The 18,731-nt window shown below is 33.5% G+C and overlaps 2 protein-coding genes across 3 annotated transcripts; one reads left to right on the top strand and one right to left on the bottom strand.

The window, feature by feature from the left end:
• Window positions 1-5,818: 5,818 nt before the first annotated feature.
• Window positions 5,819-16,614, top strand: LOC136969595 (probable RNA-binding protein EIF1AD). 2 transcript variants are annotated; one of them, XM_067263825.1, is made up of 5 exons: window positions 5,819-5,912; window positions 6,079-6,185; window positions 12,460-12,568; window positions 12,641-12,749; window positions 16,395-16,614. In XM_067263825.1, exons 2-5 carry the CDS (start codon window positions 6,099-6,101, stop codon window positions 16,567-16,569), a joined length of 480 nt encoding a protein of 159 aa, XP_067119926.1. In that variant the 5' UTR covers window positions 5,819-5,912; window positions 6,079-6,098; the 3' UTR covers window positions 16,570-16,614. The 2 variants fall into 2 exon arrangements, with proteins under 2 accessions (XP_067119926.1, XP_067119924.1); XM_067263823.1 differs by having other exon boundaries at window positions 5,828-5,913; window positions 6,053-6,185.
• A 20-nt stretch (window positions 16,615-16,634) lies between these two features.
• Window positions 16,635-17,293, bottom strand: LOC136969597 (uncharacterized). Its single transcript, XM_067263826.1, has 3 exons — window positions 17,113-17,293; window positions 16,967-17,048; window positions 16,635-16,901 (listed from the first exon to the last, which is right to left on the bottom strand). Exons 1-3 carry the CDS (start codon window positions 17,199-17,201, stop codon window positions 16,635-16,637), a joined length of 438 nt encoding a protein of 145 aa, XP_067119927.1. The 5' UTR covers window positions 17,202-17,293.
• Between the last annotated feature and the right edge of the window lie 1,438 nt (window positions 17,294-18,731).

Below are 18,731 nucleotides of genomic sequence, written 5' to 3' on the forward strand. Positions count from 1 at the left end.
ATGTTATAAAAAAGGTTGCCCACCCTAGACTAGATTTATAACTTAACCCAACCGATAGGTATTTACTGGCATGTTTTTTACGATAGTTCTGTATAGTTGACATGAGTTAAAAAAAAATCCATTAAAATATTTGATATATTTATTCTGTGTTTATTCTGCTCTCCCGTCTTATATTACTTACGGATTTCAATGTTAAACCGGTGATATTACGATTTAGTATGTCCCATCTGTAAAGGGATGGAGAAAAAACGTGTACAATTCTAGTACAGTGTTAAAAAATTAACTGTTACTTTGGCAGCATCATTTACAACCAAATTTAATGAATGAGACGTACAATGGTACAAAAAAAGCTCTAGAATTTATTTTCCTTAAATTTACGATTTATGTATCGGTTGTCATAAAAATTTCTTTCCACTTCTTTCCCAAGACTACAGCTATTCAAGTACAAAGTAACCGGTTTCGACTTATTTCTACTTAAGAAGTAGTTAAATAATTAAGCGATTAGGGAATTAGAAACATAAATAAAACCCTGATGAAAAAGCCGAAATTTTACTTAAACAGAAGCTTAACCGAACCAATCTCTTCATAATATTAGACGTAATAAAGACAGAAATTTTTCCAGTTCAATGAGAGTGACCGAAAAGTTGTAAATTTTGGAAATTTCCGTGAACACTCGGTCCTAAAACGAATTAGTTAGAAAACGAAAGACTGACAATCTGTTAAGTTTAACATATTTAGATTTTTACAGCTACGGTGAGAAACGTTTAAAATCTACAACAACCCTGTCGCGTCCTTTGATATATACTAGTGACGCGACAAAAGAGGCATTTGACATTGACCGGTATCGGCACCCTCGGGATTTGGCACGCACACACCTACCCGGACCGTCTCTGATTCCATTCATTAGCCACTCGTAGGGAGCTACAGTATTTCACTAACTTGTAAGTGGATTGCTTTAAGATTTAAAAAGTAAAGAATATTTTGTTATTTTTATGTACGTTTCTTCACAAAGTTATATTTAATTATAAGTTTCTTTAAAAGTATATTCATACAATTAAAGAATTTTTTGTACTAGGTATGTATATTCGTCACACATTTTGTTTTACCAAGTAAGTTTTTCTGATAATTTTAATTTTAGCCCTCATATTGTGGCTAGTGATTCAAAAATTTATTTTAAAAAAGTTTTGGCTCGAGACCATATAATGGAAAAAAAAACATTATTAAAAGAGAAAGACCGATGCCTAAATTAAATATAAATATGTCGACAAAAAAATTTCGACATTTTGACGATAAAATTTATGACGAATGACTATTCTTTCGCAGAAGTGAAGCAATTTGGAAATCAAAGAGGAATAGAATTTAACATTGGTAGACGATATAAAATAAATATTGAAAATTATAACGAGATAATTACGATTAATAGATATATCTAAATTAATAGATGTTATATGTTTTTTCTCAAAGCGAGAATTGGTATTTAGAGGGCGTAGGGAATTTATTGAATCTAATAACGGAGGTAATTATATTGAACTTTCTTATTTATTAAGTACGTCAGATAATCTATTAAAAATACATTTAAAGAAGTATACGGTTTTTACTGGCTTATCGAACAAACGAAACCGAACGGGCCCTGACGCGCAATTGATTGCCCCTGAAAGTCGGCTTCTTACAGAAACACAGCTTCCCTATCATCAAATGTCACGGCACGCCACTGGTTTGTAGACATTTGCGAACGACGGTGGAAAAAAAAGACGTCCGTAATATCGTGATCTATAATTTTAAAATATGCGTTTTTAGAGAGAAAATTTAAAAGATGGGTTCCAATAGCATCCAAAGTAGCTGCGAAAAAAACTCGAGACGACACTTATATATATTGACGTGCGTTTTCACAACTTGTAAATTTTCATTCATAAAACTACATAATGGGCACAAAAACCCGCGTGGACAGCCCGCGGACCAGTTTGACGAACTTTGCTTAGTTACGCTTCCGTAACACCGTAACATTCTATAACGAAATTCACAAGCTAAGGTTTGACAACGACGATTTATTTTTCGAGATTAACTTGTTAAAAAGAGAACAATCAAATTACTTTAAAATTCAGATTAAATGTTTATAACTATAAATTTATAAACACGTATGTTTTACATAGCCTAACTAATCCTTTAAATTTAAAAATGTAAAGTTATATAACAATAATTTATATGTAAGATGTGGGTCAATAGGCTACTACATAAAGACTTTTCTGTTTGGTAATGTTTTACTTAAAAACAACAGACGCAACACGCGTCAGAGCGAAGTTCTCACACCCAGTTTTTTTTTTCATTCCAATACCTCGCGGACCAATACTTTTGTGAATTAAAGTAAAAGTAATGATAAGGCGGATCGCAGTTTGAGTACGTCCAGTTAGACAGCGAGCGACTTTCTTTTAATTTTTTTTTATGAATGGCATATTATAAAATAAGTTATAGTTATCGTAAACAAATCAATTTATGATTGATAATGTAAAAATGAAAGATGTATAAATGAAATAAAAAATGACGACTTCCTGAATATCGTGTAATTCCTATTCGACTGATATAAGTCTAGTTTAGAACGTGGATAAGAATATGCCGACAATAAAACTATTTCGTTACTAAACGGTACACCTTTATATTTCACCTAAAAAAGATAAAAGTAATAGGAATAAAAAATCTAACTATGGACTAGCCCAATGAATATTGTAATTAATATCTTAGTTTGGTAAGATACAGCTTCACTCACGGGAACAATGCATAACGAAATTTCATATCGGTGATCGAAAAAATTACAATTTTGGCTAGGAAAAGGTGGAAGGAGTAAAACTCACATTTTTATTTAAATATCGTAAATAAGCAAAGTAATTAAAAACTGATTTCAAACATGTATTAAGTGGCAGACAATACACGACTCGAACGTAAGAAGTTACACGATACTGTTTGTTATAATCGTGCCGTCAAACCAAGAAAGCCAAATCAAGATGCCTTTCCCATTAGTTCAAAATCAAAATACGTATATGATACTTTTTTTATTTCAAAGGATGACAATGACGAAGAGAAATGACTCGTCAACACAGAATTATTTTTAAAAGAGCGTCTTTTTAAAAACACGTTATTTTATAAAGTTTAGTTATTTAAAATGCGCAATATAGATCTTTCTCGCTAGACTTATTATACCATCAATTAGAAACAGGACAAGCTTTAGAAAATCACATTTTTTCCCTAGAGTATGCATTTTTCGAACTTCGAGTCCCTTATCAACTCTGTCATGTAACTGTTTAGTTGCACCGTTACAAAATTTGTAAAATTTTTTAACTTACATGGTTATGAGAAGCACAGAAATGGTGACGATTGATAAAATACAGATGATAATTATTAATTTATAGGTATTTGCTATCGCAATAGTTAAAATGTTAATGATTTACAAGAACAAACATGCGCACGAGAATTACGTTTTTCTGTTATTCAGAGGTTAACTAAAATCCCATTCGAGGTCTTGCCTAAACGCATTCCTAAGCTTGTAAATAAAATTATTTTTATAAAATTTGACTATATGGGAAGTGTTTAATGTGAACATTATATTGTAATTTATCTTCGATCGTTACGTATACAGTATTTGTTGTCAGTTAATTCTTTGATGAAATTGGTATCAGAATATTGCGGGTGTAACTCGTAATAATAATATCGTCTGCTTGGATTAATTAAAATATTTTCTTTTGAAATTATTTGGAAGAATAATTTGTTTTCTTACACCCCATAGCTACCTGTCAATCTTCATTACAGACCATTTATAACGTTTGAGTGGAATCCTTTGAAGGTCCACTGACTGTTTTACAAGTTCTGGGAATTTGAACTTGACTAATTAGACGCGTAAAATGTGTAAAATATTTGAATAAATACATCAATTTCCCAGCTTAAGGAAGTATGCAGCAAAAATTCCAACGTTATTTTCTACATAAAGCAGATACTAGCTCAGCCAATAATTAGTCTAATTCACAAAACAACACCTGCCACTTTTTTAAAAAAGTATCACCAGTGGAATCATTTTTATTTTCGTTTTTTTACTTCTTATTCCCACTATAACGATTTTATTGTATATTTATTTATTTATATTACCATGTTCTTTCTTTTTGTTTTTATTTTTTATTTTTGTCCGTTACTAATGGTTTGAATTTTTTCAAACAATTGTATTCTTTTAATGGAACGATAATGTTCCTTATTTCGAAAGTTAAAACCTGCGGTCTAACTGGACGTACTCAAACTGTGATCCGCCTTATCATTACTTTTATTTTAATTCACAAAAGTATTGGTCCGCGAGGTATTGGAATGAAAAAAAAACTGGGTGTGAGAACTTCGCTCTGACGCGTGTTGCGTCTGTTGTTTTTAAGTAAAACATTACCAAACAGAAAAGTCTTTATGTAGTAGCCTATTGACCCACATCTTACATGTAAATTATTGTTATATAACTTTACATTTTTAAATTTAAAGGATTAGTTAGGCTATGTAAAACATACGTGTTTATAAATTTATAGTTATAAACATTTAATCTGAATTTTAAAGTAATTTGATTGTTCTCTTTTTAACAAGTTAATCTCGAAAAATAAATCGTCGTTGTCAAACCTTAGCTCGTGAATTTCGTTATAGAATTTCGTTAAGTGTGCATCATTAAGGGTTAATTAAAATCGCAATAAAATTTTTTCGCGCGGGTAAAAATTTTTCAAAAAATTTGGGGACTGAAAAAACATCCGAAAAATCAAAAAAAAAAAAAAAAAAATTTCCGAGGGGCTATCGGACCGTTTTCTGTGTAACGCTATGTAAACCGATCGAACTGAGTTCGACTGCGGACAGAAAGGGTTAGCTCCTGTGGCCGTGCGCCTTATTTTGTATATTGTAGTATAAATTATTCTTAGTATTTATTCCATTTTCTTCCTCTTCGTTAGTTCTTTTGTCTATCTTTTCCTAGAAACTTCTGTCTTCTCTAACCCTTCCCTGTTCAAATGGTGGTGACCTAATTAAAAGACAAAGAAAAGGTGGTAGCCTGAGGGCTAAGTGTAGGACAAGAGGTCACTTTTTGACTGAGACGTTGAAGTGATAGGACGTGTTGTGAAGATCTCCAGGTTGGGTAAATGTCTATCTTTTCTTCTCTCTCTTTTTTTTTTTATTTGTATAAGTAGTTTTAAGTATTTAGTCTTAGTTCCTTATTTTTGTAACGCGGTGAATATTCCTTTGTCGCGAGGTTGCTTAACGATTCTACCCGAGTATCTGCAGGAATTATATGTAGAAAAGGTTAATAGTGAAAGAACGAGGAGTGTTGGAATTGTAAAAGAATCCTGTAAAGTAAATAAACACGGGTGACGAGAACATTTATGTGTGTTATATTCTCTTGTTGAATCACTCACCACGTGCATATCCTACACTCCTTTGCTAATAACTGCTTCAAGGAATCGATTTAGTAGTTTTCATTAAATTTAATTGCAAAAAAATACGTTCAACTACTGCACTTGAATCAGGAAGCAATAAAAAACTCAATTTACTGCCAAAGTAAAGTAAAAAAAATATAGAATAAAAGTGAATGTTTTGAAAGGAAAGTATTAGGATTTCATGAATGGTACTAGGAAAATGGTGTTGGGTATCTTGGTACTGGGATAAGTAATAAGGTACCAGATTAGTACAAAAATACTAGGTAAAAACAACACCTAGTACAAAAGTAGCCCAAAAGTAGCCAACTGCTTGAGTAGTTGGCGACTTTTGGGCTACTTTTTAAAATTTGGCTACAACGGCAAAAAACATCTGGCAACGCTGGTAGAGATTTCTCTTTCGAAGGTAATGGAAGCGGGATTTATCGTAATTTTCGACTCTCTTCGTATATTTCCAACTTTTCTCGTATTATTCCCGAAGGTAAGTTTGTTCTTACGGAATACAAGACAAATTTTTCTTTTATAAACAGTATTAATAACAATGTGAGTGAAAAATTCTTGGCCAAGACGAGTTGAATAACTTAATTTTATTCGTAATTTATGACCTATTTTAATTATAGTTTTATTCGTTGTTCTGGATATTCCTGGGTCTATCGTCGGTTAATAATGACAAAGACAACAAAAGATAAGTACGTGGTTAAAGAAGTCTTGGATACTTACGTCCTACCTGAAGATGGGGATCGGATCGTTAAAGTGAGTACTTTAATCGACTATGACAATCCTATAATTGAAAATATATTATTTGTTTAAAGAAGGGTACAATTCTAGGTCCGAATGAGGGGGTTGGGACTTTAACAGAGCTGTAGAGCATACTGATAGGAACGAAAAAAGTCTAATAAACCATGGGTGTACGGGCGACCCTTTGCGAGATACAGGCTCCCCAAAATGACTATGTGAACTTTTCAAGACCCTCAAAAATGGGGTAAAATTTAAAAGTGAACATTTTTGCAAGTACAACTAAAAATTGCGTTTTGAACACTTTCTGTTACAACTTACTAGAGACTCCTAAAACCCCCTAAACACGAGGGTGCCACCTCTCGACTGCCACTTCCGGAGAGCGCCGTCGGGACTCGTGCCGCTCTCTCTGCCAAGCCTGTCGTGCGTTTAACGGGCAGCAAGCCCTATTCTAACGATACTCGTCGGCAAAGGCCAAAGAAAAGCCCGATTAACAAGACTAATTAGGCAACGCTTTCTTTGACGCCGCTCATACGTAAACAGAGTGCGCTTCTTCTATTTTGCGCTATCTCTAACACGTTCTAACTACCAAAAAGGCCAAGAAAACGGATCCTGCACTCACCTTTGACAGAGTTTCCTCCTCTCGCTACCTGACGACGTCTAGCCTGTTTCCGATCTTGTGTAGAACGGGGTGAGGTCGCCGGTCGCCGCCACTGCCGCCACACCTCCTCCTCAGCTATGTCCGGGAGGTCGGCGATGACGAAGATGGTGTCCGAACAATCACATATAATCCAGGTTTTGCGTACACGTATCCTTCGGTAACGTGCGCACCACACACACACACACACACACAAGCTTTGCTGTTTGCTGGGCAGTTGTCTTTCCCCTGCCGTTTCTCTTCATTGCCCTCGTGCACGGGTACATCAGAAAACACACGTATACAGATGATGTAGACATGTCGGCGAAGACAGAAAAGTCGGTCGATCGTCACATGTAAACCTTCGCCGCCAAACTTTCCAAGCTATGAATGAAAGAAGTCCTAATCCATGTTTGTTGAGGTTAGGCATCCATTCCATACAAACTACATCATTCAAGCTTTTAACGAAATCCTCAGTGGTCTTATAACCTATCTCAGCATAAGGAAGCCTTCTACCGTTTAAGTCACGATAATCCTTATGTAATTGTCCAACAGTTATGTTCAAGGGATAGGAAATCGACAGCGAAGGCACAATTTGTTTCGTTTCTAAGAACAGATCGTTCATTTCGCAAACTTTCGACCTTACATTTCCTAAACCATCAATTACACTTCAACTTCCGGGTTGTGAATGGTCAAAACTGGAAACCTTGATGCACAGGAAAGCTGTAATCGAAGTACGAATGAAAAGGCAATCACTACATATAAACTTCTCCTTGTGTTAACACTCAAAGCTGCAGAGAGCAATGCTTTTAACAGATCAGATGAAGACTGAATGTGTCGCCAAACTGAAATCAGTTTGACATGTTCTGGATGATCTTTAAAATAATGCAATATTTGGAAGTACAGTAACTATGTCCTGACTTCATTCATTGTGATAATCAAGACGATGAAAGCGAATTTGACATTACATTGCTATGTGATTACAAATTGACAATTTAAAAATTCCAAAACAATATCATTTACTTTACTTCTTCAAAAAAGTAACAGTCTTTTAGAAAAAAAAATACTATATATATATACAGTCAAACCTGTTTTTATGCGGGGGATAGGGACCGCATTAAAAAAAACGCATTAAAAAAAATCTCACGAAACTTTAACGAATGGCTGTAAATAATATTTTTCGCAACACAATTAAAAAAATAATTTTTTTATGCGGTCAACAGGGACCGCATAAAAAAGTCTCACATAGAAAATAACTCAAAACCGTACGAAATAGAATTTATTGACAACAGATGTCAGCACTTGACTGCATCGTCTGGTCTATCGTCTGTTTTACATATTTTTGTCCAGGTGGTGTTTTGTTGACTTAAAAAGTAAATTATTTCATTTTTCGCATATTCATGCAATAATATTACTATAATAAATGCATTTATGCTATAATAAGTTTATTTAGCTATAATAAGTCAACGTGAGACATGACGAATCGCACGAGACTAGTCGCCAACTATACCCGCACAAATTAAAAATTCGCATTAAAAAAATCGCACAAATAAAAATCGCACATAAAAAGAGCGCATAAAAACAGGTTTGACTGTATATTTCTTTTAAAAGTAACTAAGTTTTTTGATAACATATAAAGCAGTGTGGAGAAAGTAAAAGTAAATCACTTACAGTTGTCACAAGCCAATACCAAGTATGAGATTAAAAGCAGCTCCAACAAGTGTTATCATCTCATTCTGGACATTTGATTTTTGAAAACCATTGCTCTTTGCAGTCTTCACACAAGGAAAAGTTTTTATGTAGAGATTATGGGATGGTGACACAATAATTGATGGTTTACGAAATACAAGGTCGAAAATGAGCGAAATTAACAATCTTTTACTAGAAACAAAACAAATCGTGCCTTCGCTGTCGATTTCCTGTCCCTCGAACATAACCGTTGGACAATTATGTAAGGATTATGGTGACTTAAACGGTAGAAAGTTTCCTTACGCTGAGATCGGTTATACTGAAGAGTTTATGTAAAGAGGAAAGTGATTCACATTACTCGACCATGGCTTTTATGATATCGCGGAACGAGTTTTTGGTTAATGTTACCTATGGTAGCGAATATGGCAGCTCATCTCTGAAACCGTGGGGACGCACGTTCTAACCTAACCTAGCCTATTCTAATAAATTACCACAATTATTGCCAACCAAATTATTAAATAGGGGTAATTTATTAGAATGTTTTTGGTTAATGTTACCTATGGTAGCGAATATGGCAGCTCATCTCTGAAACCGTGGGGATGCACGTTCTAACCTAACCTAGCCTATTCTAATAAATTACCACAATTATTGCCAACCAAATTATTAAATAGGGGTAATTTATTAGAATAGGTTAGAACGTGCATCCCCACTGTTTCAGAGATGAGCCACCATGTTTGCTACCATAGGTAACATTAACTGAGTTTCCAAGCATCATCTAAAACAGTCTGCTCTGTCACTGAATGATGCTGTTGTTACCTCACAGGTGCAGAACTTGCTCCAAATTATTGTGATATTATTCAGAAAACTTTAGGGAAATACCAAAATGATACACAACTTGCGGGAGCTCCCTTTTCGTCTCATTCAGAATCGTTTCACGACAATTGTCCAATTCGTTTACTTAATCCACACTCGAGTTTGCACGTTATCAAAAGACTTTAGTATTGGGAAGAAGTAAAGTAAATTACGTAGTTTCTGATTTTGAAAGTTGTCAACACGTACCATTACTTCTTCTTGCATTCGCTTCCGTTGCCTCGAATATCACAAATATTGAACATTTACTGAATTGCACTCCTGACTATTGAGGTGACGAACACTGGCCGAAAATGCCCGAAGGCAGCCTGCGGGCTTATAAAACTTCGGGGGGCCATGCCGCAGTCACGTGACCCGCGGCCGGCTTGCCATTGGCTGCGCGAGGGGCCCGCTTCAACTTCGTGGCAGAGGTGGGGCCGCGTGGTCGGGCGTGCTGCATTTCTGGCAGAGGTGGGGCCGCGTGGACGGCCCGTCATGCACAGTGCGTTCCTCGGGCTCGCATGCCTGAAATATGAGTTCCGAATAGGTTCTGGCAGAGCGACCTGGCGGGCGGGTGCATAGAGAAGTGGACTGGCGCCTGCCAGGACGGGGGTTCGAGTCCGCTCAGGTAAGAGGTGTAATAATAATAGATACTTGTATTTACAGGCAACAGATGGCGACTCTGGACGGCTGCAGGCAGGAGACTTGGCCCGCATGCCGCGTGCGAAGGGGAGGCGATGGCACAGGGGGCTAGGAAAGGGGGCACGCTTTTTTTAAACACTGAGAGGTGGAAAAGGCAGGGGGAAAATGTCGGGTCATGTGACCTGGCTTTTTTGCCCGCGAAGCCGCATAACATAGGCGCATCTTTCGAGGTGTCTCTCGCGAACATCTTTCGAGGTATATCTCGCGAAGGGTCACATATAGAGGTTTGGTGTCTTTTGACTTTTTTGCTCACACAGGGGGGTCAAAAATTTGGGGGCCGCCCCCTCATTCGGACCTAGAATCTTGCCTAAAGAAGACCGGCTTATCTTATTTATGTTATCCAGCATTATTTTATTATATTGTGAAGTTTTATATCTTTAATCCTGTACACTGGGTCTGCATCCTAATAACTCTTCTGCAGTCTACTTGTAATACTGTGAAAACACAGTATTACTATATAGGGCTATGGCTAAATGTTTTTTCTCTTTTTTTGAGTTGTATGTTGTTATCATTTGCTTTTTGTGATTTATATAATATTGCTAAACATGACATTATAACATAATAAGTCACTACACACAAGGCATATAATATTACAAACTCTGACATCTATCTGGTAGTTAAACACAAACTGTTTGATGAGTGGGGTGATGTTTAAAATTGGTTAGCAATAATGTTGTTGTGTTACGATGAAACGTGCCGATATTCTTGTGCCGTACAATTGCTAGCAAACATTTGTGATTTAGTGATTAAAAAAAAACTTTGCCTTATTCATTTTAATTAATATATTCTTTTTTAGTAATTTTAACAAATACATATATATTAAAACACTACCAACTTGAATTTCATAGCTAATGTATTTCAATTAAAAATTATACACAAAAGTGTAATTTTTTAAAAAATTCTGTATTATTTAAATATGCAAATTAACTTTTTTTCTTTAAAACATCAGAATTGTAATATTTGATTTTAGTTTTTTCACCAACCAGTGAATAAAGATGATAAAAAAAGTAATTGTCTCCCATGAAAAAATAAATAGAACATACGCTATGCATAAAACAAAAAATTTTATTCTAAAACAAAAACATGTTACTATTAAAAAACTCATGCTTTATGAAGTGTGTTCACTGCAGGCAATGTACTTTAATTTATCGTGTATGGTTTGAATGCCATTTTGATTTTTGTTACTCAAATCCTTTCAAATACTCATAAGCATTTGTATGTGTATTATAATTGCAAAAGAAAGATAATTGTATTATTGCTTAACATACAGAAATGTTTAATGCATTTTAAAATAATACAGTTTAATTAAACATGTAATTTAGATACCCCTGATATAACACAATAGTTATGTTTTGAAAAAATGCCATTTTATGCAAATCCATGTTATACAAAACTCTTTTGAATACAAAACAAATGACTAATACAAAACATGGGGTTATGTTCCAAAAGTTAGCAAAAGTGTACTATTCGTTTTTGTTACTAAGAGAAATGTGTTTATTAAAGCAATCGATAATTTATTCCCAATTAATAATTAACTAACAATCATGGTTAAAATTTAAATTGTGAAAAAGGTAAGTAAATAATCATAGCTTTGACTGCAAAGAGTGATGGAAACATATGGTTGAGAAGGTAAGAGTATTGCATTTATATAGCATTAATCTAAACTTGTGAATGTAAAATACAGTATCTATCTATAAAAATATTTTTAAATATTATCCAGTTTTGATGTAATTTTACTGTATTTCACAAACAAAGTAATCAGTCTTAATTATTTATAGTTAATTATATAATATTAGTAATAATTATTAGTGTTATATGAAAATAATAAAGTACTGCTATAAAATTGTGATTAAGTTCAAGAGAAGCAAATAAAACACCCAAGAAATATGATCATCCTATTTTTGAGATATTAAAGGGATAATTTTCAGGTCATATTTTGGAATATACAAACTATCAACATTGATATAGATTTATATTATTTATATTAATTTATTTTAATTAGGTTAGAAATGCATTATTTATAGACTACTTTATAAAATGAAAGTAATTGTTGAAATTTATAATTAATTAAAGTTATATAAGTAATAAATAATAATAGAATTTGACTAGTTAACTCAACGTTTAACATCTTGTGTAAAGAACTTTTTATTCTTAAAAAAGATTCTTCTTTTAATTTTTAATAACATGTAGCAAGCTGTAAAGTGATGTGAAACACTGGATCAGACTGCCAAAAGCAATCAGGCAGAGTTTCTAGTATAAGTCTATATTTTATGGATGCTCACAGTATCTCAGAATTATTCAGATCATATTAATTGATATTCAAAATATATATCAATTAATATTCAATAATATTTTCTGTACAAAATTATAATTGTTTAATTTATTAATTAATTATGAATAAATGATAATATATAGGTAACTTGTGGACGTGGCAATAATTTACATGAAGTAGTAACAGCAGATGGTGAAAAATTTCTTGCTAGCATGCCACCCAAGTTTAGAAAAATTATATGGATTAAAAGAGGTAGGATAATTGAAATGATTGTATAACATGTAAATAATTCTTAATAGGATTAATAAATTTGCATAATTTTAGGTGATTTTGTGATAATTAAACCAATAAAAGAAGGTCATAAAGTAAAAGGAGAAATATCACATATTCTGTACAAAGAACAAATCAAATACATTAAAAGTCAAGGACAATGGTAAGTAACAAGATTGAAAAGGCTATTTAAATTAAATTATTATTATTCAATTATGTTCTGATAGACAGTATAAACTATTGAATTTGTAGAAATATTAGTTTCTTTTCTTGAAATATGTACCCTTCTCAGTTCTTCAATCTCTACTTTCTCATAGAAAGTAGTCTGTCATGCTTGGCAGGGGAATTTCTTGTTATGAACATATTATGGAATAACTTGCAAAACTGCAAGTTATTTCATATGTTTATAGAATATTAGTAAAGAATGTCCAGCATTGCCTAGGAACTCAGGGAGAGGTTGAGTTGTCCTCATTATAGGGTAGCATATATTTCCTACAGGGTGGCAGAGAGTAACTATGCAAAATTTGATACAAATCAGTCAAAGAGTTTGGCAATTTGTGGGGATCAGGAATGAATGAGGGTCCAAGTTTTAAAGTAGCATATATTTTTTGGAGGATTGTAGAGACTCAAATGTCCAGAACACTCAAATGACTTGAGAGTTTGGGGGTAGGGTATGAAATCAGAGAGGAGAGAAGGGCCTGAATTTTTATGGCAGTCCATGCTTCCTATAGAGTACCAGAGAGTAACTGTGCAGAATTTGGTCCAGATTGGGGAAAGGGTTCGGAAGTTTGTAGGGAACAGGAAGGAATGAAGGGTTCGAGTTTTAATTAAGGTAGCTGAAAAACTATACATTGAAAAGTAATAAGCTTTCCAATAGTTCCATGACACAGATGTATTTTGTGACAATTGTGACTTACTTTTAGGCATTTTATCATAATAAAGGCCACTCACACATGTATACCAGAAAAGTAACTAAAATAACTAAATTTATAGTATCTTTGGGTAATTGTTTAGTACAAACATTTTTACTATTTCTTCTATTTCTGTTTTTTGGGTTTCTAATTTACTTGTTCTATTTCTTATTTTATCTATATACATCTTAAATATATTAAATTTCATACTTATTGGTACAATTGACTTATAATTAAGAACTTTAGGTATCTGCATAGGCTTGACATATTTTTCATATACTAATTTATCTTCTTTTCTTTCTATCGTTATATCTAAATAATTAATACTACTTTGTCTTTATGTTTCTATTTCAAACTGAATATTTGCTTTAATTTGGTTAGCTTGTTCCAATATTAACTTCTCATTTGTTTTTCTATTGTCAAATATGATAATACAATCATCCATATACCTATTATAAAATTCGATACATATATATTTCTAATCCTTTTGTCAATTTGTATCATAAATATTTCTGTCAATCTTGGACCTATACATGTTCCCATTGGTATTCCATCAGTTTAGGTGTAAAAGTTTTCATCAAACTGGAAATAATTATTTTCTATTACCAATAAACATAATTTGATTATCCATTGTGGTGCATTTGTTCTTCATAACGAATTTTTAATATCTTCTTTAGTTATATTAGGATACATATTTTTTATATCTAATGATATTAATCTCATATTGTTATTGATAACTAGCAGATAAGCCAGGTGTTGCTCGGGCAAAAAGCAACAATAGTGAAGATTAAGATTATTACATTATAGCCAATCTTACTCGTTTTCAATGGGTGCAAGAATTAGGTCCCCCTGTTTCCAGACTAATTAGATAATTTTTAGATGGGTCTAAAAATATGTTTGATTTTCTGCAAAAAACCGCATCTGCACCTGTAAATTTTGCACATCGCTTTCTCTTATCACTTCAATTGTTAACACTTTCATTGTTAAGGAATACACTTCTTTCATCCCCATGTGGTACCCTACTAAATGCAGTTAAAAATAAAAAATCGCGTCTAAAATAGTATAATAGATGCTGAGTTATTCACAGTAAGCCTTAATCCTGTCCCGCTCTCCACGGGGAAGAATTTCGTGTGACATCTATATAATAGTAGATATATAAAAACACAGTCATATTCGAATGCAACGTTGTGTCAAAATTTCTAAGCAATCAGTGAAGAACTTTCAGAGATTTAAGATTTTGAACAAACAAACATTTACATTTTTATTTATATAGATTATCTTATTATTTAAATCTATTTAACAATTCAGCCACATTTTCAAGACTATATTTTGATATTTCTAGTGAATTTAGCTTATTTTTTAAGAATTTTTCTAAATTATAATATATATAGTATTTAACATCTATTAAAGGTCTATACTTAACTGGTTTATTATGTGTTTTCATTCTTATGTTAAATCTTTTTATAACACCTATTTTTAGTTTTATTGAAGGGAAGTAAGTTTGCTCCATATAGTTGTAAGTATCTCATAACATAAGAGTTTTATATAAGAAATGTACAGCCAAGACTATATAAACAAAGTGTATACACAACTACCCGAATTGCACAAATCAAAACAAAATAATATAAGATAATAAGTTTGAAAAAGCCCACCAGGTGGCAAAGAGGATTGAACAAGAACAGAGCTGACAAATGCTGCAGTAAAAACATTGTTCTCATGCATTTTTCTTTTTTAATCTGAAAATAATATAGCCTATGTTCATCTGGAAGAAATAAGTTTTCCAACAGTGAAAAAATTTTAAAATTTGGTTTGGTAGATTCCGAGATTACCTCTAGCAAACAAACAAACAAACATTCTTGCTTTATATATTAGTATAGATATAGACGTATTGTTATTAGGGAGAGTCAAATGAAAATGGGACAGAGATTTGTCACATTTAAATCACAAATATCTGTACAAACATAACAAAATTAAGACATTTATTCTGCCTTTTAACTGGGTTTGAAATTATTGAAAAAAACTAGTTGTGATGTAATGTTTGACAGCCTCCTGCATAGGTTGATCTGATGTAAAACATTTTCCTTGTGCCTATTTGAGAGATGCAAAAATATGGATTATACTATGGATGGCTGTGCTTCCAACTTAAACTTCTTGAATTTGTCCATGCTGGATGCTGAATTCCACAAATTATATCAGAAGTTTAATCTTATCAAAGATCAAAAAACTACCGTCTCTCAAGCGGCAGCACGTCATGGAGAAAGATAACCCCATTCATCAGAAAACTCAGGTGCTTGTTCTTTACAACACAGTGTGATATCCTGAGAATATCAATAATATGCAGCATTACTGATATGGCCACCTGGAAAACTTGACGAGCAGAGGCTCACATTTATTAAAAAAAAATCAGTATTTAATGGAGCTATGCAGACTCAAACATTTTTTGTTACTACAGTCTCCTATGAAGCAGTAATTTACAACCTGGTTAAAAGGTGGAATAAATGTTTTTAACTTGTAAACAAGTATTTGTGCAATGTGGTAGACCTTAGATCATTTTCATTTGACACTCTACAATATTCTATATTTAATATTGCATCTAGATGACCAAGATGATGAAGGTGTCATCTTTGCTACTCAGATTTGAGTTTGAGTAGAAAATTCAGACCTTCCAGGAAAAATGCCTCTCTCAGACATGACAGATGCCACCTTTCACTACTTGGCAGTGACGCCTTAATGTCCATTGGGCAGAAAAAGTTAAAAACTAAAAGTAGCCTTTGCCATCAGTTTTGTTCTATATAATCACATTTTTCCTCTAATATTTACGTACTACATTAATAAGAAATTTTAAGAAATTAAAACAGTAAGAAATTTTATTGAATTTATTATTTATTTTTACGAAGGCCGTCCGTGTTCGATTCAACGAGGCAAAAACAGAGCACAGAAGACATGGACGAAGATGAGATCTTCGTTAACAGAAATAGACTGGAAGTAGAGTACGAGGATGACGATTCCGAAATGGAATCGTCCGAAGATGACGGTGACGACGATGAAGACGACGAAGACGACGATGACTGATCACATGCAAATTTTCAATTCGGAAAATAAATTCGCTACGTTTAATTTTTCTTTACTTCTCCAAATTAATTATTGTTTCGGACCGCCATTCCAACTTTTGGTGGAAGGATTCGTTCCTCCTCCCTTAAGTTGCCAAATATTTCTAAGTTAAATTCGGATCGAGAGGATAACCATCCGATCATTCTGGAACTGGTGTTCGGATATGGGGGAATAATTATTTTCCCTTTCTCTCCATCTGACTGTTTCTCCCCTCCATCTAGACAGAAGGGATAGCTATACTCGCATCTCGTTTCACTAGTTTCCGCCGGAATCTTTAGCAGTTCTTGTTGCAGCTGTTATACAAACGAAATTAATTTACGGATAAAAAATAAATTCAATGTAAACATCGCAAAATTACTCTTAAGCATTCGTCTTTTATCGAACCCCATTTATTAGGCCATTCTCTTGCAGCGGCCTCTTCGCGATGAATCTGATCTTTCCTATTAAAAAATAATAATATTGTATGTAATAAACAAAATTACGAGAAAGAATAGTCGATATTACCATAATAGATCTTCGTGAACGAAATTAACCAAATGATGTTTATCTTGAGATTTCGTTTTATTCATGGCGATTATTACACAATCGATCATCCAAGGAAACAACAAGATAATCGAGGAAATTGTTACGATTTAATGGCATTGTTTGATGTATTGGTAGTTTATTTTTTATATCGATTAATTCGAATAAAATTGTATTCGGAAAATTCTCACTTATGTCACAAAAATGGCATTTTATTTGAAATGTAGTGTCTAAGATACGTCACACAAACACCTGTCAAGTTGTAACGGTGAAATTTATACATTTTGAAAGATATATATATATATGACGACAACGTTTAAAGTTCGGCCTAATAGGTAAACATCAATATCAATCACATCTCGCCACCTTCGCTGCAAACTTTCAAAGCTAAGAGCATAGAATGACGGATTTGTCTTTGAAGTCAGTCTTCAGCGGCAGATCTTTTCATTGACTTGTGTATTGGCAATATGGTTTTGCAGGGTGCGAAGTAAATAATGGTGGTCAGTTGGCACCAAGTCCGGGCTGTAATATGAATGACATTAATAAGAAATTAGCCCAGCTCAGACTGGCTGGCTTCTCAGGTCATTTTTGCTCTACATGCTGGGCCGTTGTCATGACGGTATAGGACTTCGACAATTTTTGGACAAAGTTCTTTCGTCTTGGTCTAGTTGTTTACAATACAGTTATTTCGAGACAATGATGTTGGTTGGAATCAACTCCATATTGATGTCAAACAAACGCAGATCGCCTTCTGCAATATCGGCCCTTTGACGTTTGCAACAGCTGGTTGACTGACCTTTGTTCATCCATGAACGCTTTGCAGATGAGATAGTGAGCCTTCGTTGCGTTATGGCTACTTTCGAAGTGATGAGCAATAGCACGCAAATTTCTTCTTTTGAAAGTTTTATATTGTCAGAATACCGATGCGTATTTTTTAAAATGAAATATGAAGCGCCTTTTGACTACTAATATACCCACAACAAATCTAGAACATTAAGTCGTTTATAAAATCTCTAGATTTTTACCATTATAACCTGACGTAAGTTTCCGTAAGTAACAGATGTTAAGAAGCTTTCAGTATTTGAAAGCCTCTTAAAGATTAAAAAAGCTTCAATTAATGTCAATATTGACTTACGAACGAGTAATAATTGGATTGCATGATCGATCTACTTTGATACTTAACAGATTTTTATTCCTTTGGAATTTTTTCTTTTATAAAATTATAGAAAACTACAATAAAACGATGTCGAATATGCGTCACATCTTTAAATAAATAAAAAGGTGAGTTGAATAAAAAGCATTTGCATTCAATCAACATAGAAATGGTTCGCTACATGATAGCGCTGCATAAAGAAACGCGACCAGACCAAGGTATATAAACATAAGGCCTGGACACGATACCGTGATGCATCGTGGCAGTCGCCATGTTGGATCCTTCTAGGTCGCGCGTGTGGTGTTTCTAGAGCGAATTTGGTTTATGTTTTTTTCATTTCAATTAGTCGAATTTCTTATTTTTTTTTTTTTTTTTTTTTTTTTTTTTAATGGTTTGGTATTCGGCACCGAATTGTAAAAATTCTTCAGCTAAAGGTGTAAAATTATTC

This window comes from Centruroides vittatus, unplaced genomic scaffold (assembly GCF_030686945.1).
Source record: "Centruroides vittatus isolate TY-2023 unplaced genomic scaffold, ASM3068694v2 contig_18, whole genome shotgun sequence".
Taxonomy (NCBI): Eukaryota; Metazoa; Arthropoda; class Arachnida; order Scorpiones; family Buthidae; genus Centruroides; species Centruroides vittatus.